Raw genomic sequence first — 22,062 nt, 5'->3', positions numbered from 1 at the left:
CCTGGTCCATCACAGGTACTGACATCCCCACCATCTAACGGATCTATAGAAGATAGACACAAAATGCTGGAGTAACTCAGCGGGACAGCAGCATCTCCTGAGAGAAGGAATGGATGACATTTCGAGTCGAGACCCTTCTTCAGACCACAAAGGGTCTATGGAAGACACAGTCTCAAAATGGAAGCCAGCATCATCAGGGAACCACACCACCTTGGCCATGCTCTCATTTCACTCCTGTTATTGGGAAGAAGGAATAGAAATCTGAAAACTGTAATGTCGAGGTTTAGGGACAGTTTCTTCTCAACAACCATCAGGCTATTCAACACCACGAATCATAGAAACATAGAAAATTAGGTGCAGGAGTAGGCCATTCGGCCCTTCGAGCCTGTACTGCCATTCAATATGATCATGGCTGATCATTCAACTCAGTATCCTGTACCTGCCTTCTCTCCATACCCCCTGATCCCTTTAGCCACAGGGGCCACATCTAACTCCCTCTTAAATATAGCCAATGAACTGGCCTCAACTACCTTCTGTGGCAGAGAGTTCCAGAGATTCACCACTCTCTGTGTGAAAAATGCTTTTCTCATCTCGGTCCCAAAGGAATCCCAGCTAACCTCCACACTACCAATATCCTTGGTTGCACCAGGGACCTAGGGCTTTGTTTTGTTTTTGCACTATAATGTTTTTTTAATTTATTGAACTGTTTTTTTGGTTTATTATATAATCTCTTGAGTTCTGTATGTACAAACCTGTTGTGCAGCTGCAAGTAAGAATTTAATTGTTCCATCTTGGTCCACATGCCAATATAACACACTTGACTCTTGACTCCAGGGTTCTTGCAGACTGCACTTGAGACCTGAAAGACATACAGGTTTTGTAGGTTAATTAGCTTTGGTAATTTTTTTTAATTTCCCCCTAGTGTATAGTATAGTACTTGTGCATGGGGTGAATGCTGGGCAGAAAAAGCAAGTCTCCGCATTGTGTATCTAAAGTCTAAAGTAAAGATTCATCAGATGAGTGGTTTTTCCACATCAATGGTGAACCAGATGGCTCAAATCATACATATTTATTTTTCTCTCTTTCAGGATAATGCTTGAGAATCAAAGGCAGTGGGAGTTAATGGGAAGAGGTGGATGATCCTGATGACTTAACACCCAGATCAATACTGGAATGCCTATTCCTGTGGTCAGGGAAAAAGCTGAAATCTTTGATGACCCTATTTCCACCGCTATTCCTCCTTCACACAGCAAAACGTTAGTGCATTGTGAAGTCTGCCAGAAAGCCTTCAATGTCATTAAGAGTTCAATATCAGCTCGATACAGGGTTCTGTGCGGAAATAATAGCCAACTCTGTTCATACACTTCTGAAACCAACTATGCTGACGCATCTGATGGCTGATGATGTAGCTTCCACTGCAGTATTAGCAGCAGGTACCCAGTGATGCAACCACGCACACTCAGACTCCTGCTACCATTCAGTGTGTGAAGGGATCTGCAATATGTCATGGAAGTGCAGAGTTCTGCAGGCCAGAGAAAGGCAGGTTAGAACAGCAAATGTTAAGGTGCCTGTAGTTTGCAGTGAAATGATCTGAGGAGAGTAAAAGGCCAGAGGGAGGGCTAAGAATTCACTGAGAATTCTGCACGTGAAAGAAAGAATCCACCATAAAAGGTGGAATGTCCCTGGCAAAAACAATGTCACACCAAACTGTAAATCCAGTGAGATCTGGCCCATGTGTATGAAGCTGAGGAAGGATACATGATGGGTCAAAAGAGCAAAAGGCCAAGACACAAAATAATTTATGATATTGCAGAAATTGCACATCAGGTCTCTATTCTGATGGGCTGGATCTAGCCCATCCCTGTCTCCAGGATAGTCACAAAATACTGGAGTAACTCACTGGGTCAGGCAGCATCTCCGGAGAAAAGGAATAGGTGATGTTTTGGATTGAGACCTTTCTTCATACTCATACTCAGAGTCAGGGGAGAGGGACACTAAAGGTATAAAAAGGTACATAACAAATCAGAGCTGGCACCGATGACTCAAGAAAGGCAGAGCCCACAATGGTCCATTGTTGGCTACAGAAGAGGTGTTAATGAAGGGATACAAACAAGATGGGGAGGGTGGTGGTGGGACGGAGAGAGAGGGAATGCAAGGGTTACTTGAAATTACCAGGAAGGGCCAGGAAGCGAGCAGGTAAGACCATCCCTGACCCCTCTCACCCTGGCCATGAACTCTTTGAATCACTTCCCTCAGGGAGGCGACTCCGGACTATCAAAGCCACCACAGCCAGACATAAAAACAGCCATGAGCTGAAAATGTTTCCACGAGCAGTAGCTCTACTCAACAGCCAAAAGTCTGTAGCCTCTTTTTACACTGGTACTTTATCTTCACATGTTTGAATTATAATGTTTGTCTGATGTATGTCGTGTTTTTACCATGTGCAAGCAAAGCACCGTCAAATTCCTTGTATGTATACATACTTGGCTAATAAATTTATTCTGATTTCTGACTGCTGAAATTAGAGAAATCAATATTCATACCGCTGGCTTGTAAACTGCCCAAGCAAAATATGAGGTGCTGTTCCTCCAATCCTGTCGCCAGGAACTCTGGCCTTCCTCTTGGCCACTCCCAGAGTCTGCCATTTTCTCATCCAATCCGACTCCTGACATGTGTTTCCCAGCAAGCCCAATGAACCAAATCAATCACAGGCCCGGAGTGGAGCAGTGATTTGAACTATTGACAGAGAGTTGTGTATTGACAAAGACCACCAACAGCTGTTAACATAAAACACTCGACAATTTACAGCAGGGTGATCTAACAAATACTGGTGTTTTGGTAGTTCCGGTTGTTTTCCCTATAGTCAAATATGCCTGAGGTTGTATGTGAATCACCCAACTAAACAAAATAAGAGTCATAGAATCATAAAACATAGGAACAGGCCCTTCAGCCCTACTCCTCCATACCAACCACCCATTGCCCCAGACTCGTTTGCCCACTTTAGGTCCATTTCTCTCTAAACCTTTAATATCCAGGCACCTGTCCAAATATATTAGATCAAATTCAAATTCTTAAACTGCGGTGGTGGGATTTAAACTTGGGTTTAGGCCTTTAGGTTACTAGTCCAGCAGCTGAACCATTGCACCACTCACTGCATGGTTAATTAAATAAGACTTTTTTGCAATTTTGTCTATTTTTTTCCAAAACTCAGCCACGTTTTTTTTGAAGTTTATTCTGCAATTGAGGTACGGTTGGGGTTATCATTGGGATTGCATTACAAGTCTGCCATGATTTGACTGAAAGGACACAAAGTGCTGGAGTAACTTGGCGGGTCAGGCAGCAACTCTAGAGAACATGGATAGGTGACATGTCGAGTAGGGACCCTGTTTCACACCCCATGTTGTCCTGAAATGCTGCCTGACCTGCTGAGTTACTCCAGTACTTTGTGTCCATTTGTGTAAACGAGCAAATGCAGTTCCTTGTTTCCACAGAAAATAGACACAAAATGCTGGAGTAACTCAGCGGGAAAGGCAGCATCTCTGGATAGAAAGAATGGGTGACGTTTTGGGTTGAGACCCTTCTTCAGGATGGTGCGGGTCCTTCTCTCCAGAGATGCTGCCTGTCCCGCTGAGTTACTCTAGCATGTTATGTCTAGGTAGGAGAGGAGTGTGTTATCATCATATTGATTAGGAATAGGGAAAGTTTGCAACAGGCCCTGTGTCTATCTTCGGTGTAAACCAGCATCTGCAGTTCCTTCCTACACTCCTTGTTTCCATTCTATGATTTGACTGAATTGGGAAGGCTGTTCTTGTGCCATGGGCAACTCTACATTCCATGGCTGAGTTTCCAAGCCATCACTTGATATTCATTGTAGGTGTGATTGAAATACATTTAGCGATATCCCTCATTTCAAACCTAGACTTTTTTTTAATCTATCCCACAAATCCAACAGGACCAGTGTTATGCGACCATAGAATAACCCGGGGTCGGACACTAGGTGTCTCCCTAGAGCAACTGCTGTTGATGCGACGAGGAGGGGGCAGTCAAGGCTCTTTCTGGTTGTCCCAGTGAGTTGAGTGTGTTTCTTACCTGCTCACGTTCAAAGGAGTGCCAGAGAGTGGCAGGCGAGCGAGGGAGCGAGGGAACTAAAGCACTGAACTGTCCTCACATCCTTCAACTACTTATGACCGACACACCCAAAACAACTCATCAGGAAATGCATCGGAATATATATTTTATACATAATATTGTTTTAAACCAGGATGTGAAGCCTCAACCGACGGAGTAAGGACTGTTTTTTTTTTAAAGGAGACAGTTTCCTTCTACATCTGCACCAGTAGGAATGGGAGAAATCGGCAGAAGGTCTAAAGGTAAAGTTCCGAATATAACAAGGTGCGGTCGAGCAACGTATAATAATGTAAATAGAGTGTAGATGTTTTGCAAAAGAGATTTACAGCGTGTGTAGCCCTCTCATTACAGTGGAAATAACTCCTGAAACTCGGTGTAAACACAGATGGGCTATGTGTTTCTTGCATTAGTTTAGTAGTGAGTCTGTGTTTCTTGCATTAGTTTAGTAGTGAGATGCAGGAAACACTAATGCGAAGATTTTCACTGTGAGAGCGCGAAGCAATCAACTACAGGGAAAGTGAGTAGCCTGATAGAGTGAAGGGGAGATGGCTTGGGGGGAAAGGGTGGGCGAAGAGCTGCGAGAGAGTTGGAGGAAATCTGTACAATAAACTGGAACCAAAGGAGAGCGTGGGGTCGCGTTATTTTCTGAGTACCTTTCACAAGGGGACATATGCAGAAAACTAGTCACTTTGACTTTCAAAGTGTAGGACTATTCTTAATAAGAGTCTCATTGAATCGATATTAATGTACTGAAAAAATGTAGCTGAGTCGGGAAATCGATAGTTTCTGGGAACATATAGTTGAGTCCAGCTTTCGCTTGGATTCCTGCCCCGAGGTTTGGCTTGGCGGCACACAGCCAGGATATTAAGGGTTTTTTTTTGTAGAATAAATAATATTTTGGAAAGCTAAAAGTGGAAATAACCATGTTTTACCACGTAGCCCAGGGAACGGGTTGCATTTCTGCTTTGTGTGAGCTGCAGTGATCTCCGCCCACTGTTGTGGTGTGAATGGGTCGAGCGGCCTGGAAGCGAAGTGTGGGCCAGATTACCAATGTGTAAACGCTCTCAAATTACACTCAGGGGGGGGAACCACTATCATCCACATTCTGACCCCAAGAACACTTGCTTCCCCTATCTCGGCCTTGATTATTTTACAGGGCGACCTGAAAGTCGCAGCCAAAGGGTTAATTTCAAAAATAAACTTTATTCGTAATAAAACATTTGTAAAAGAACCGTGCAAAACTATACATACAGTATTGTTCATGTAATCCCCAGTGGTGTTAGCACCTCCCTTATTTCTAGTTTAAAACTGAGCGTTGGGGACAAGGAAGAGATGTTTTTAGAAACTAACCCGGGAGAGATTGCTGTTCATAATCCTTCTCACTTCCCCTAGCGAGGGGCGTGGTGGGCACCTGCAGCGATCGCTGCCAGCAGGGTGCCTCAATCCTGTTGTTTTAAGGAACAGAATACACGGAGCAGAAGTTAGGGGAACACACGGGAAAAACATTCTTGTAGGGAAGGGAGGACGAGGAGCGCCATGCAGGCACAAAGGCGAATAATAATGTCATCAGTTTCTAATTCAATGATACGTCACGTGTACCCAGGTACAGTGAAATACTTTGTTTTTGCAAACAACTCCGGTAAAATCATACAGCAGACCTCACCTAGGCAGTACACAAAGTTCATCGCCAAAGTTGCAAAAGTTCACCGAACAGTCCTATCTTCTGTAGACACAAAATGCTGGAGTAACTCAGAGGGGCAGGCAGCATCTCTGGAGAGAAGGAATAGGCGTCGTTTCGGGTCGAGACCCTTCTTGAGACTCCTTATCTTCTGCACCACTGGGTCCAGCCTTCATTCTCGGCGGGCCCCCACTGGGTGTTCCCTCCCCCGTTCCGACAATGTCCCCCCCAAAGAACGTGCAAACACTGTACAGACAGCACCCGTGGTCAGGTTTGAACAAGGGTCTCTGGTGCTGTAAGGCAGCAACTCTACTTCGACTTCAACATAGTCGAAGGAAGTCTTCAACATAGTCGAAGGAGGTCGAAGGAAGTCTTCTATATAGTCGAAGGAGGTCGAAGGAAGTCTTCAACATAGTCGAAGGAGGTCTTCAACATGACATTTTTCAAACTCTCCTCAACTCTTCTAAACTCGCCAATTAGGTCGCCCAAGTGGGACAGCCCCTGAACCACACTTTCACTAAGGAAACCATTTTTCCTTGTGACCACTCGTGTGGCTAATGAAGATACAAGAATCTCCACCAGGGCCCCAGCAATTAGGACTTCCCATAACATCCTAGGATATACTTTGAAATGAGAAGTAATTTTATTCCTCAGCATTTTAGATTGTTAGGAGAATTGACAGGGAAGAGAGTGAGAGGATGCTTCCCCTGTTTAAGGGACTGAATCCCATTTGAGACGGAGATAGGGGTGTTCCTCCATATGACGGTTCATTAATTCTTGGACGTCTCCGCCCCAGAGAGCTGAGGAGGCTGACATAGATGCCTGCGGTATTAGAAAGACGAGGTTATGAGGATCAGTGGATTGAGGTCCTCCATAAGATGGGCCATGACCTTATTAAATGGCAGAACACACGTGAGGGGCCTAATGGGTCATTCCTGCTTCTATTGTTTAAGATTTTGTTAATTGGAGTTGCTGATAAAATGCACAAAATCTTGCAATTGATCTTACTACCAGCTCATTATTTTCACTGAGGTTTCAATCAGAAGGGGGGTTCTCTATGCTACGACAGGAGATGCAGTGTGAAGTTTCAACAGTGCTCTTGGTAGTTCCCAGAAAACTGAACTAAGTTCTCCCAATTTTAAATTCTTACTAGGCGTTAGCAAGAGTGGAAAAATCCTAATGTCCTGGAGAGGCTGCAGATGCTGGAATCTGGAGCAAAAAAAAACAAGCTGCTGTAAAAATGCAGTGGGTCGAGCAGCATCTGTCAGCGGAGAGGCCTTAATGCCCGATCTTGACCTGGAACATTGACAATTCCTCTCCGCCCCCACACACACACACACATTTGCTGCTCAACCCAATGAGTTCTTTCAATGGTCTGGGTTTTTTTAAGTCATGAAGCAGTATCTTCATTTAACTTTTGAAATTTTGTTGGATGATATAAATAATTTTCTACTAATGATGAATGTAATGGGCATGTTATATCCCAGGACAGATAATTAGGGCGGTACAATGGCACAGCAGTAGAGTTACTGCTTTACAGTGCCAGAGACCGGTTCAATCCTAATTATAAGTGCTGTCTGTACGGAATTTGTACGTACAGGTACTCCCTGTGATCACATGGGTTTTCTCAAGTTGCTGCGGCTTCTTCCCACATCCCAAAGACGTACAAGTTTGTGGGTTAATTGGCTTCTGGGTTAATTGGCTTCTGTAAATTGCCTCTAGTGTGTAAGCTAACATATAACTAATTTACGGGTGATTGTTGGTCGGTGTGGACTCGATGGGCCTGTTTTTATGCTGTATCTCAAAACTAAACTAATTCCTTATGTTCTTTGTGTCGACACATGTAAACCACCAAGCGTGCATAAGAATTGTGGCTGTTGAGTGGAAGTTCATACAGAAGAAGCAAGGCAGACACATGAATTACGGATCGAGACAAAGAACTGCAGATGCTGATTTACAAAAGAGATAAAGTGCTGGAGTAATTCAGTTTGTCAGGCAGCATCTCTGGAGAAAATGGACAGGTGACATTTCAAATCGGGGTTCTTTCTTTCTGGAGCAGCGGGAGAGACGGAGTGAGGGCCTGCTGATGGCAGTCAGTGTAGAACGCAGGGCATTGGAAGGAGAACTGTTGCGAGAAGCGGTGGATTGACCCGAAGGGTCCCGTTCCGAAATGTCACCTATCCATGTTCTCCGGAGATGCTGCCTGACCCGCTGAGTTACTCCAGCACTTTGTGTCCGTTTGTGCATTAACCAGCATCTGTATTTGTTTGTTTCTACAGTAAGCAGTGAAGCTGTCCATGTTACATACAAACTTTACCCATCAAATTTGGATTTGAACACGTCTGATATTTGCTTGGGATTCCAATGCAGAAGTTTAGCGACTGACGTGCAGAAGACTTTTTCATAATCAGTAGAAATGAAAGGGATCTAAAGATTAAGTTTTCTTGCCCATTAAAGTGTCCAGAACAATGGTCTACTATCGAAATACTGGAGTAGAACCACACACAGGACTAGAATTCAAAAATGGGGATAGTAATGGCATATGGCAAGTAACAAAATTTAGCATATTAACAACTTGATAGGTACTGCCAATCTAAACACTCAATTGAATCAGCTGCTCAGTATTGTAGTTACCCAAAGTCCAAGTAAAATGTAAATCACAAAGTATGTTGTAACAAAAACTCAATCAACATTTATATTTATCATCCTTCCTCTGTTGATATATATGTTCAAGATAAATATACATTTACGCTGCAAATATGAAAATATTTGAATAAGCACAGTAACCAAACTAAGAAGGCCAATTTGTTTACAATAGACCAGGCACAGATGACACAGCCCGATTTCACCACATACCATTTGAGTACAATTATCAACCTTGCCTAAATGCGGTTACACTCTCACCTCTGAATCAGAGAGTTGTGCATTCAAGCCACACCCCTGAGGAATGTAGCAGTACAGGCAGGAGCATTGAACTGTGGCCCTGTTTTTACTCCAAGGTGAATGACTGTCAAAGATTCTAGGACGCTGTTTGGCAAATAAAAGGAGAATTTCCCAGTGTCCTAACCAATTATATAGAAACAATGAACTGCAGATGCTGGTTTATTTTAAAAAAAAGACAAAGTGTTGGAGTATCACAGGGATCAGTCAGCCTGCAGAATATGGATAGGCGGCATTTCAGGTCGGGACCCTTCTTCGCCTGAGGAAACATCCTGACCTAAAACTTTTCCTATCCATGTTGTCCATAGATTCTGCCTGACTCGCTGAATTACTTTGTGAGCACTTTGTGTCCGACAAATTATTATCATTCAATGACCCCAACAAAAACATATGCATTCAATCAGTAAAATCACCTCTCAGACAATTTATTGCATTGTTGTTTGAGGGACTGTGCACATATATTGGTTACTGTATTAATTCTATATGTAAAGAGCGAAAGAAACTAGCTGCAGAGTAGTTTTGAGATGGTGTGAGGCTGTGATATCCAAGTTATTTTTCTGTTGGACATCATCTACCTTATCTCTTTTTAAATGTCAGGTTTTTGCTTACAGGTGACAGCTAGATTGATAGCCCTGTTGGAATATAAATAGGCAAGATAAGCAAAGAATGTTTTAGACATTTGTTGATGCTGACAGTAAATTGGTTGTAGGCTGACGGGTAACATTTTGCAGACTGTAAAATCCGGCTATCTGTTTAATAAATCTGCCTCTGCTTGTTGGAGCTTAGAGAAAATAAGCTTGATTCTAAGAACCATGTGTGATTCTTAAGGGGCTTGATAAGATAAAACGCCTTCTGGAGATACGAATGAACTATTCTGATCAAGGATGAGATGAAATAACATTGGCGTGATGCGGCAATTCTTTGGGAATCCTCCAAGGCTAGAGACTGACTACATTTAATAGAGATCAATAAGTTGGTGGATATTAAGGAATCATGGAATAGGGGGTCAGCGTAGGAAAGTTATACTGAGACAACAGATCCAAGATGATCTAACTGAATGCTGGAGCAAGCATGAGGGACTGAATAGCCTGCTCCTGCTTCTATTTCTTACATCTTTATGTTAGAAAGTCTTTAGTTTAACAATGTTGTCAAAAGCAGCAACATTCTTCTGCAAAAAAAAAAGAACACAAAGTGCTGGAGTAATTCAGTGGGTCAGGAAGCATCTCTGGCAAACATGGATAAGTGACATTTCACATTGGACGCTTCCTCAGATCTGAAACATCACCTATCCATGTTCTCTAGAGATGTAGCCTGACCCGTTGAGTTACTCCAGCACTTTGTGTCTTTTTTTGTAAAACAGCATCTGCAGTTCCTTGTGTCTACTTTTAGTTTAGATTAGAGATACAGGGCAGAAACAGGCCCTTCAGCCCACTGAGTCCATGCCAACCATCAATCCCTGCACATTAACACTAGGGACAATTTACACACACACCAAGCCAATTAACCTACATCCCTGTACAATAGACAATAGGTGCAGGAGTAGGCTATTCGCCCATTTGAGCCAGCACCATTCACTGTGATCATGGCTGATCATCCACAATCAGTATCCCCGTTCCTGCCTTCTCCCCATGTCCCTTGACCCTGCTATCTTTAAGAGCTCTATCTAACTCTCTCTTGAAAGCATCCAGAGAATTGGCCTCTACTGCCTTCTGAAACAGAGAATTCCACAGAATATCTGGCCGAAAAAGATTTTCCTCACCTCCGTTCTAAATGCCAACCCCTTATTCTTAAACTGTGGCCCCTGGTTCTGGACTCCCCCAACATCGGGAACGTTTTTCTGAAAGATAACAAAAAAGGAATGTACGTCTTTGGAGTGTGGGAGGAAACCGAAGAGATCGTACGAACTCCGTACAGACAACACCCATAGTCAGGATCGAACCTGGGTCCTCTGTGGTAGGGAGTTGGTGGATATGTGTTAGAGAATAGGTTGCAGTGAAAATAAGTGTGGCAATAGAATGGATGGAATTGCTCTGAGAGCTGCCATTGACCCGATAGACTAAATGGCATCTTTGTATGCCAATAAAAAAAAATGAAAATCTATAATATTAAAACAAGCCGAGGAAAGTTGAACAGAGCACTAAATATAGAACAATACAGCACAGGCCCTTTGGCCCACAATGCCTGTGTCAAACTTGATGCCAAGTAATATTAATCTCCTCTGCCTGCAATTAGGACCAGGTCCTCTGAACGTCATCTTAGTTTATGTCTAAGAAATAACAGAGAGAACTAAGAGTAAAATTAAATATAATTTAGAACGGTGAAAACTATGGGCCATAAATATATACAGTACTGTATATTATCTACCACTCCCTCTTTAAGCCTGCATTTAAAATAACATCAAAATTAGTTTAACATAAAATAATTGAATGTAAATAATCATCTCAGTTAATGCAGAACTTTCTTGTTTTCTTCACTAGGTTATTCAAAAAGTTTATTACAGGAAATTCATACTTCAATGTCTGCACTCAGGAAAGGGTGTGGGTACAGATGGAATTCCTAATGGGAGCTGAGATAAGGAAACTTTTATTCAATATGCTATTATTATCAGGGCTATTATCATACTTCTACTAAAGTCGGACTCGCACAAAGGATTCGATAAACTTCAACAATGTATTTTACCATAAAAGAATGCTTTTATTCTAGTTTCAGGAAAGTTCCAAAATAATTTATATTCTACTGAATGGCGTCAGTGTGTGTTGACAGCAAGTTTAATGGAAACAGCTTCACCTCTCTCCCTTCCCTTCCCTCTCCTTAATAAGCCACTAATTAATCCGCAACTGATAATTCCAAATAATTAATGAATTGCGTGAGGAAAAAATAGACAGATTATGTCCACATTGTGGTTCATTTTGCTAAAATACAGGTTTAAATATTTTTTAAAAGCTGAAGTTAACTTGAGACTTTACTGTTCCTGTGATTTTTTTTTTTTTATCGACTGAACTGGCAACAATCCTCGAAAAATCTGTCATCAGCTGGGTGGGGAGGGAGGTGGTGATGGGGCAGTGGTGGGAACCATAGGGAGATCCAGTGACTAGGTGATATTTGGCAGAAAGGGGATTTCAGGTGCCTCGGCCCGAGGGGAGTGCTTCTGGAGTTCCACGGGAGAGCATCTACAGCCCAAATACTTCAGGCACCTTCACCAATGATTCTCCCAGCTGTCACTAATAAAGCTGCTAACATACAGCTGGTTGCTCTTATGCCTCACACTGCCAGAGTCCCGGATTCAATCCTGACCTTGGGTGCAGTCTGTGTGGAGTTTGCGTGCTCTCATAAGTTGGGTGGCATAGTGGGAGAGTTGCTGGCTTACAGTGCTTGCAGCGCCAGAGACCCAGGTTCGATCCTGGCAACGAGTGCTGGTATGTACAGAGTTTGTACGTTCTCCCCATGACCTGCGTGGGGTTTCTCCAAGAACTTTGATTTTTGCACACAATCTAAAGACGTACAGGTTTGTAGGCTAATTGGCTTGGTATAAATGTAAAATTGTCCCTGGTGTTAGTGTGCAGGGATCGCTGGTTGGCGTGGACTCGGTGGACCGAAGGGCTTGTTTCCGAGCTGTATCTCTAAATTAAATTATGTGTGTGTGTCTGTGTCTGTCTGTCTCATTTGCTGGGAGGGGTTGCCAGTGGGATGAGGCTTTGACAACCTAGGCCAAGGATTCAGCTGAGCACAGATATCCAGGGACCACAGGAAGCAGAGTGTGGTCACCTTTTCATTAGTCATTGATAATTAGTCACGTGGCTATATCCACACCCAACATACGACTCGCCAGTTATTGTCAATAAAAATGGCCACAATCCTTCTAATCACGCTAATAGATACAAATTGTACTGTTAGGGATTATTGGGGTCATCACACACAGTTATGGAATAGACGGAGCTAGTTAATTCAAGCAAGAACCAGTCTTCAAAAGAAACCTGTCCACAATTTAACTTCCCCTGATGCCATCTAAACCAGCCATTGAGTGTGGGATATTCTAAAGGCTGGAGTTACTCAGCAGGTTAGGTAGTATCTCTGGAGAAAAAGGATGGGTGATGTTTCGGGTCGGGGCCCTTCTTCAGACATTCTAATTCTGTACCATTATAACTGCTCAGCGTAATGCATAGAATGGATGTTGACGTTAATCGGCCCTCATTGGAACTTTCATGATGAGATCAAGGAAGGCATTAAGTAGCCATTTCTTGGATTAACACATTGTTACATATGTAACCCTACCGCTTAATGTACCATTCAGGACATATCTATTTTTTCAGTTATTAATCTGGCTGCTATATAAAAACAGAGCCGTCCCTCTACATTGTAACAAGAGAAGTATATTTTGGGTGTCTGATGTTTTGTGCTCCAATCTGTGTTCGCCTCGGTGCAGAGGGAGAACAAAGAGGGAAGAGCCAGAGACTTTAAGATTTTGCCTTCCACCACAGTGAGGAGGTGTTTGGTGAACTCACTGTGGTGGATGTTAAATTTGTGTTGATTGTGTGTTTTTGTCATTTTTTAAATTATATGTATGACTGCAGGGAAACAGAATTTCGTTCAGACCGAAAGGTCTGAATGACAATAAACAAATCTAATCTAATCTAATCTAATCCCTCAGACTAGGGATTGAAAGGGGTTCTGCCATTATAAAAATGTAATTCTGCAAACTTACCCATCGACGCTGAAAATGTTAGTTACGTAGCCATTGAAACAGTAGTCAGTTGATTCATTTTGTCTTTCTGGTTAAAAATTATAAAACGTCACTGCACTGTTGAGCGTTGTGATCGGAGAAATAGCCCCAGAAGACCTGCTTGTGTTGAATAAAGACCTTTTTCATCCAGCAGCTTAGTCATGGTCACACCAGTACAATGGTCCACCAGAGATCGTTTATACTTTTTGAAATGTCATCTGCATTGTGGTACAAAGGCATACTGTGCTGAAGGTTGAAACAGGACTTGCACAACATCAAGGAACAAATGGCAATTTTTTTGTTTAACGTAAGAAATGATTGTAATTGGCACAAGTTATTGGCGTGAGCAATGCCAGATAAGATCAGCTGATGTCAAATACACTGTTGAAAGAGCACCATTATCAAAACCACTGACTACGGATACTAATAATTAAATAATTTTCTGCATGGATAATGAAGAATTCAATGGTTCGATTGAACTACTTTGAAATAGAAATAATGCTGCATCACACACACACACACAAAAAATCACTTTTATGTTGGTCATGTGCACATCTCTCTGATGTGTCCCAAATCACTCTCTGTGGCTGTTGATGAATATAGAGAGATGTTCGCACACCATAGGGGAAAATAAAGGCAGAAATTAGCCCCTCTTGCATTTGAAGTTGGGATCCTCACATGGGTTAAAATTAAATTACATATTTAAAACATTGCCTTCCCTTGTCCGGATTTCTTCTGTGCGAGATAGCATTTCATTGATGAGAAAGGGACAATACGGAGGGACATGAACAAATCTTTCAAAATGCAGCCACAAGGCTAATGACTTCCTTAAGCTTGGAGATTAAGTAAATTGGAAATATGGAATACATTTGCTGGTCTACACAAAGAGTTGGAGTAGCTTAGTGGGTCAGGCAGCATCTCCAGAGAACATGGATAGGTTTCTTTGAACATTGAAGTCTCCCTATTTTGTTAGCCCTTGCTGTCTCCTCCCCTTCCTCAGCCCTCGGGCTCCTCCTACTCCTTTTTCCTTCCTTCTCCCCGCCACCCCCTATCAGTCTGAAGAAGGGTTTCAGCCCAAAACGTTGCCTATTTCCTTTGCTCCATAGATGCTGCTGCACCTGCTGAGTTTCTCCAGCATTTGTGTGTACCATGGATAGGTTTTGGGTTGGGACCCTTCTTCACATTGATTGAGGTGTTGGAAGGGGTGGGGGTGGGGGGGGAGGGGGAGAAGCTGGGAGAGAGGAGTTTAATACGATTAATATGCAAGATGTCTCACGATATTTCACTGGAGAAGTGTCCAATAGAAATTTAACATCAAGTCGCTAAGGGGATTCATAGGGGCAGATGGACAAAAGCTCGGACAAAGAGACGGGTTCCAAGAAGGGGTTGGACAGGCTAGATGCAGGAAGATTGTTCCCGATGTTGGGGAAGTCCAGACCAAGGGGGTCACAGTTTAAGGATAAGGGGGAAATCTTTTAGGACCGAGATGAGGAAAACCTTTTTCACACAGAGAGTGGTGAATCTCTGGAATTCTCTGCCGCAGAAGGTAGTTGAGGCCAGTTCATTGGTTATATTTAAGAGGGAGTTAGATGTGGCCCTTGTGGCTAAAGGGATCAGGGGGTATGGAGAGAAGGCAGGAACAGGATACTGAGTTGGATGATCAGCCATGATCATATTGAATGGCTCGAAGGGCCGAATGGCCTACTCCTGCGCCTATTTTCTATATTTCTATGTTTCTAAGGAGCATCTTAAAGGAGATAAAAATGAGGTGGGGTGGCAGCAGGATTTTAGAAAGAAAATTCCAAAGCTTATGGCCTTGGTAACATCAGGCAAGAATGAAGATTTTCTATTCAGAGATATTTAGGAAGACTGAATGGGAGTAGCTATTGTTTTGTTGGGTTGTAGGGCTGGAGGAGGTTATAGAATTAGCAAGGTCATGAAAGGATTTGAAAAACAAGGGTGAGAATTTTAAATCTAGGCACTGCTTAACTAATTTGGGTAGGCAAGCAAGGGGATGTATCAATTGGATTTGATGCGAGTTAGAACACCAGAAGCAGTTGATTTTTGGATCTCACATCTGGTGGATGATGGAATGAGGGAGTCTGGCCAAGAATATTGTGGAATATGTTATCGATGGGATCAATAAAACTTAGCAGCAGATGAACTAACACGGGGATCTAGGGAGCTGCTGTTAGAGAAGTGGAAATGAGGGGTGCCTACTGGTATCACAGGGGCCCATTTTCTTGCGTAAGCTCAAGAAACAGCAGATGCTGGAAACTTGAGCTAAACACAAAGTGCTGAAGGAATGGACAGACAGCGATTCAGTTTGGGACCCTTCTTCATATTCAAGTCTGAAGAAGGGTCAGACCCAGAATGTCACCTGTCCATTCCCTCTGCAGGTGCTGCCTGACCCTCTTGAGTTCCTCCAGAACTTTGTGTTTTGCCTATTTTTTATGTTGATCTTGGCTTAAACAGGAGTCTAGATAGTTTTACCAAATGTCTGAAGAAGGGTGCCGACTTGTTCTCCAGAGATGCTGCTCGACTGACGGAGTTACAACAATACTTTGTGTGCTTTTAGCTTTACCAAAAGGCCAATTTTGCTGGGCCAAATGAAGATCAATGAGGGAGATTTGTTATTTTTGTTTTCTTAGGCTTAAATAAATATTTAATTAACTTAAAAATCGGTTTTGAGCTCAAACAACAAATAGTCGGTATGAGCCATGCACTTAGCTGTTTAGTTTTAGTTTAGAGATACAGCGCGGAAATGGGCCCTTCGGTACACAGGGTCCACGCCGACCAGCGTTCCCCGCACATTAGCACTATCCTACACCCTCTAAGGACAATGTTTACATTTACCTAGCCAATTAGCCTACATACCTGTACGTCTTTGGAGTGTGGGAGGAAAACGAAGATCTCGGAGAAAACCCACGTACGTTATGGGGAAAACGTACAAACTCCATACAGACAGATGGAACCCGGGGCTGCATTCGCTGTAAGGCAGCAACTCTACAACTGCAGCACCGTGCCACCTGATAAAGCTGTGTCTTTAACTGTGACATGGGTTATGGGAGAAGGCAGGAAAATGGGATTAGGTGGCAGAGATTAGCTATGATTGAATGGTGGAGTAGACTCGATGGGCCGTACGGCCTAATTCTACTCCTGTAACTTGTGAACGTGATGTTCCTGTCATTTGACCTTTTGCTGATTTGTTTCCTCAGGTACAAAGTCATGGGAATCGCTTCAGCGGTGGATTTTACTCCTGGCATCATTTTGCAGCTATGAAGCTGTAGTTGACGACTGCAAATGTGACAACAGTCTTGATTTCAGGACATTTAACTTCAGCAATGCTAGAGAACAGTGTTGCTTAAACTTCACTGGTTCTTCCATCGGTGTTCTTCACTGGAATGTCTTCACTGGCCTGACAGGACTGCGGGTCCTCGACCTGTCAAGTTGTAATATATCTGACATCTTATCTACGGATGAAAATCTGAGCTCCCTGGAAATCCTATACCTAGACCACAATCATTTAGAGAAACTACCTTCTCACTTCCTAGCGAATGCACCCAATCTAAAAGTCCTTCATCTGGAGGGAAACCATCTTCAAGATTTACCAGAGGACATTTTAGATGCTTCAGACCAGATTCAGGAGCTGTACTTGGATTCTAATAATCTGGTTTCTATTCCTCTCACTGCCTTTAAACCAAACCTTGAAAAATTGTCTCTTTTCAATAACACTTTGCAGTGTACTTGTGCCTTGTACGATTCAGTGGCAAAATACAATGCAAGTGTCACTGGGTTGGAAAATGGGCCCAAGTGCTACACCACGAACCACCCAAAAGGCCTTCACATCATAGACATTCATCGCTCAGATATCTGCAGGTCCCATGGCCTCACTGCTCTCTTCATTTGCCTCCCATTTATCTTGATTATTGCTTTAGTGTTGGGCTGCTTCTGCTGTAGAAGAAGAAGCTCTGTTTTTAAAGCAATTAGGCAAGATAATCACATTTGTACCGTGGAGAAGTCGGGCTTTGCAAACATGGAGGACCATCACTACATAACATGCAGGACCCCAGAATCAACTCCTACCCTCACAGGACACGATAACAGCCTGCTGGCCAGAAACCAGCTGATGTTGCGCCCTTCAGCGGCATTGTTAGGCAGTAGTCGGGACTTGTACGAGGAGGTGGAGATAAGGCTCGGTGGTTCTGTTGACTCCATTGTACTTGCTGATGACATTTACCTCAATATGTCCACTAATAAAGCGGAAGAAGATGATGCCATCGAGGAAGTCCACGCTCAGCCGGAATTGGTGAGCGCGGCAGAGGAGCTGCAAGAGGTAGATCGGCAAAGGCTCTACATGAATAAATCAGCAAATTACTATAATCTAGTTCCTGGTATTGAACTGGATGACTCCGACCATGGCGAATATGAAAATGTTGACTTGGCTTAACGAATTTAGGGCCATTTGTATAGAAAGCTACACAAAATATAGATCAAAACATTCGCAACGTGACAAACCACTACACAAAGGTTGTGATGGTGGCAGAGGATCACATGTATGCACTGACGAAGAAGGGAAATGGGATACTTGCTGGAAATGGAAACGCTACTGAGGGTAAAATGTAGGCTTATGTTTGGGATTACGAAACTGGTTTAACGTAAGGAATGTCAAAGTCAAGTTCCCAGCTCAGTTTCATTTAGATACTATCTGCTGTCAGCTTCTGATGATGATAATCTAAACTCATTGGGGTAAATGCAGAGATTTTTTTTTTAAATGAGAGATGAGAGATAAGATTCAACTTGGTCCCATGATGTTAATTGTGGCTCTTTTCTTTTCAAGGACAGTCTTGTATCAAAACGAGGACCAAGTGGGAACTTGTTTTAACTGTTTTTAAGACATACTCTTAATAGTCTAGAATATGAATCTAAAACCAGATCACCAGTTTTACTCTACCTACCAGCAAGAAATGGGTGAGTTTAGCTCAGATCCCCATTTTATATTCTAAATGAATTAACTTAATGGAGCATGATGTAAGATGTGCTTCCCGTTAGATACAACGCCTAAAGGGCCTGTCCCACTTGGGCGTCATTTGCACGTCACCCAGGTGGCGCGCGAGGATTTTGAGAATCCCAAAAATCTTGGGGCGCCGCGCGCTATCGTGCGTCACTGCCTATGTCACCACGCGTAATGCACGCCATGCGCATGTTATGACGCGCGTATCGTGCATCGAGATGCGTAAATTATGTTGCATAAATGACGCCCAAGTGGGGCAAGCCCTTGATCATTCATAGAGTTAGGGTAAAATTAAAGCTGAAAAGTTTGATCAGGCTTCTCTCTCTGTGTTGAGCGATTGAGTATTAAATTCAAGTAATTAGAATGGAGAAGAGATTGGTTACCTTGTTGCTGTGCCCATATCTGATCTTTCTCAATCTTCCCCCACTCTACCGGATGGACAGGGTGCGACAGCCAGCTATACGGGTTTGGTGAGATTTTTGCAATAGTCTCCTGGCAGCTCTTGGATTTGTTTTGCGTGCTTTGTGAATAAATGTTGTATTTATAGTGTATTAATATTCAGTAGTTCATCCAAGTCGCAATACGAATGGATGAATTATCAGTCATATTGGCCAGCATAGTGCTTAAAGCAGCAGGTAGATGGGCTTCAAGGCCTGTTGTAATCTTTCCGTATTTAAAACCAACATGATGATAACACACACCTCTCCTACTTAGGCACAAAGTGCTGGAGTGACTCAGTGGGTCAGGCAGTATCTCTGGAGAAAAAAGGGATGGGTGAGGTTTTCTACACCCCTCCCACCTAGAACAGATGGGCAATAAGACAGAGCCCAGCTCCCATCAACACACTCCAGTTACCACCCCTTCAACGCATGCCACAGCCCATCATCGGACACAAGGCGGGGGTGGCAGCGCCACAGGCAGATCTGCACGTCTGTCGATACCACTTTGAAAGATCTGTTGATGCCACTACTGAACTTCCCTTCATTTTTGTTGGCTGCAATCTCACAGTAGCATGCCAGCAGTAGACACTCCCAGAACCCACTCTGTGCCCTGACTGAGGGATTCTCCACGGAGCAACGCTTCCACCATCTTATAAAAGATATCTCCTGCATCTTGTCATAGACACCCAGCATGGAATTTTGCCACAGGCCGTCTTAAGCTCTGTAAATTCACTGGAGATTTCCCTGCAGACCAGATGAGCCTTGTCCTGTAGTGGAGTTATGGCAACATCTGCAACTCCCTCCCCAACCCTCCTAGAACCTCCTCGGAAAAGTATAATCCAGTCTGAAAATCCGTAAAAAGACTCAACACTCCTGAACCCATATCTATCTTCACCAAACATCCCAAGTATCCCAACAGGATTACTGTGATAGACGGGAGGGAGGGTAGCGCGGCAGTAAAGTTGCTGCCTTACAGCGCTGGAGACCTGGGTTTGATCCCGACTACAGGTGCTGTCTGGATGGAGGTTGTACGTCCCCCCCTAGACCGCGTGGGTTTTCTCCTGTTTCCGCGCTGTATCTCTAAACTAAACTAAATGTAATGAGGGAGCTTTGCCATTTGTTACGCTTTCTAACCAGGAGATAACAAGCTTCAATGCAACCCGACTTTCTGGTTCCTATTTAAGGTCAGTACTGATCAAATTAAAAAACGTTTCCCCTATTCAATGGCACATTTACACTCTGAGCCACCCTTTGGAAAAACGATTTTACAGAAATCAAAACATGTGGTTAAATGAACACCTTTGCACCCGGAACAGTGTTGTGGGATGGTTGGCAAACTATCAGCTCCCTCACTGCCTACGCAAACAGTGGAAAATGCCATGAAGTGTTGGATTATGATCTAGAAGCAAAAGATTGTCTATACTTATATAGAGCCCTCATAGTTTTCAATAATTTGTTCTTTGATGATTTTATATACTGATATTTCTTCATGATTTTTAAGCAAGCCAGTGTTGTAGCTTGTATTAATAGCAATAATATAACACTTTTGTGCTTTCCAATGTATTTTATGTCCTTTGGGCTTGGAAATATTATTTAATATATTAAAACAATTGGTCATAATAATGTGCCCAGTCTCAACATTGCTGTACAAGGAGCTGGAGACTTCCTAACTATATTAACTTCAGAAAGAGGTTTAATAATATTAAATAAAACACTCTCTGTCCATACAGTAAACTCAGTCCCATGATTTGGGCGCTTCCAGAGTTAAAAGAAACATCTAAATAACTCATGGAAAGAACAGATTTGGAGGGATATGGACCAAATGGTGGCAGGTGGGACTAGTATAGATGGGACACGTTGGCCGATGAGGGCAAGTTGGGCCAAAGGGCCTGTTTCCACGCTGTATGACTCTAACTATTCAGTAAACCCTCGCAATATCAGACGACAAGGTGGGGGGGGAAGGATGGTGTACATTATCGTCGATTGTCCTCTATAACCGGGGGAGGGGGGTAAAGTTCAACCCAAGGCCGGGAGGATAGAAACATGTCGTTGGGGGGGGGGGGGACAGGTCAACCAAGCGGTAATTCATTGGCCGGGGAGTCGTAGAGCCCCCAGCCCCACTAGAACTTGCGCTGCCTTTATGCTGCTCGCCCCACTACCACACCAGAAATACGTCAGATGGCGCTGTCTCATTGGAAACTGGCGGGAGGGGGAAGGGGGGGGGGGGTGGTGGTGGCAGGGTAATGGGAGCCTCGATCCGCTATAAGCAATATCCACTATGTAGAGATATACACAAAGTGCTGGGGCAACTCAGCGGCACAGGCAGCATCTCTAGAGAGAAGGAATGGGTGACGTTTCGGGTCGAGGCCCTTATTGTGAGGGTTTATGTACTTTCATTTTGAAGTATCCTCCAATCTACTGTTTGTTTTTCAATTAAGAATGTAAACTGTGGACTTGATCCGTGCACTGTAATTTTGAGGGTCAGCAAGAGAATTTATTGTTTATTTTTTTGCGATGCTCAAAAGCAATAAATGTACAATAAAAACATTTTGGATATTTGGATTTGGATAGGCACATGAATAGGAAATGAGGAATATGGGTCAAACACCTGCAAATGGGACTAGCTTAGATGGGCACAACGGTCTGCACAGACAAGTTGGGCCAAAGGAATTCCGTGCAGTAGGAATCTATGATTCCACGACTCAGTTTAAACTTATGCCCTCTGTTTGTAGATTTCCCTCGCCTGGGGAAAAAACTGTTCTAAGCCTTGTATAAACCCCTCATGATGTTATAAATCTTGGAAGGTCGCTCCTCAGCTTCCTACCCTCTGGGGAAATAGTCCCAACCTATCCAGCCTCTCTTTATAACTCAACTCTCCAGATTCAATAACATCTTTGTAAATATTTTTGCACCCATTCCAGTTTAGTGACATCCTTCCTACAGCTGGGGGATCAGCATTGTACCCAGCATTCCCAGTGTGGCCTTACCAACATTTGGTGCAGTTGTATCATGATGTTCAGAGAGGAGAGGCCACAAAAGCTCTGTGATTGTATGACACTATTTCAGTGCTGCCATGCTGCTAATGATAGGATAACATGCAACACCAGACACTATATCATCCCAGAATGAAGGGAAACAAATC

At 43.2% G+C, this 22,062-nt stretch overlaps 1 protein-coding gene across 1 annotated transcript; it reads left to right on the top strand.

Annotated features, from left to right (window-relative positions):
- Nucleotides 1-4,057: 4,057 nt before the first annotated feature.
- Nucleotides 4,058-20,895, top strand: si:ch211-106k21.5 (leucine-rich repeat-containing G-protein coupled receptor 4). Its single transcript, XM_055641617.1, has 2 exons — nt 4,058-4,370; nt 16,685-20,895. The coding sequence occupies exons 1-2, from the start codon at nt 4,343-4,345 to the stop codon at nt 17,914-17,916; spliced, it is 1,260 nt and encodes a 419-aa protein (XP_055497592.1). The 5' UTR covers nt 4,058-4,342; the 3' UTR covers nt 17,917-20,895.
- Nucleotides 20,896-22,062: the final 1,167 nt, after the last annotated feature.

The sequence above is a fragment of the Leucoraja erinacea genome, chromosome 10 (assembly GCF_028641065.1).
Source record: "Leucoraja erinacea ecotype New England chromosome 10, Leri_hhj_1, whole genome shotgun sequence".
NCBI lineage: Eukaryota > Metazoa > Chordata > Chondrichthyes > Rajiformes > Rajidae > Leucoraja > Leucoraja erinaceus.
Note: the sequence above shows the minus strand (reverse complement) of the source record. Positions and strands in the feature narration are given on the sequence as shown.

Excerpts from the sequence above, each read along its gene's own strand:
- si:ch211-106k21.5 (XM_055641617.1), top strand. The coding sequence starts at position 4,343 with ATGGGAGAAATCGGCAGAAGGTCTAAAG. Across the intron at positions 4,371-16,684 it reads AATCGGCAGAAGGTCTAAAG|GTACAAAGTCATGGGAATCG; the intron begins GTAAAGTTCCGA and ends TTGTTTCCTCAG.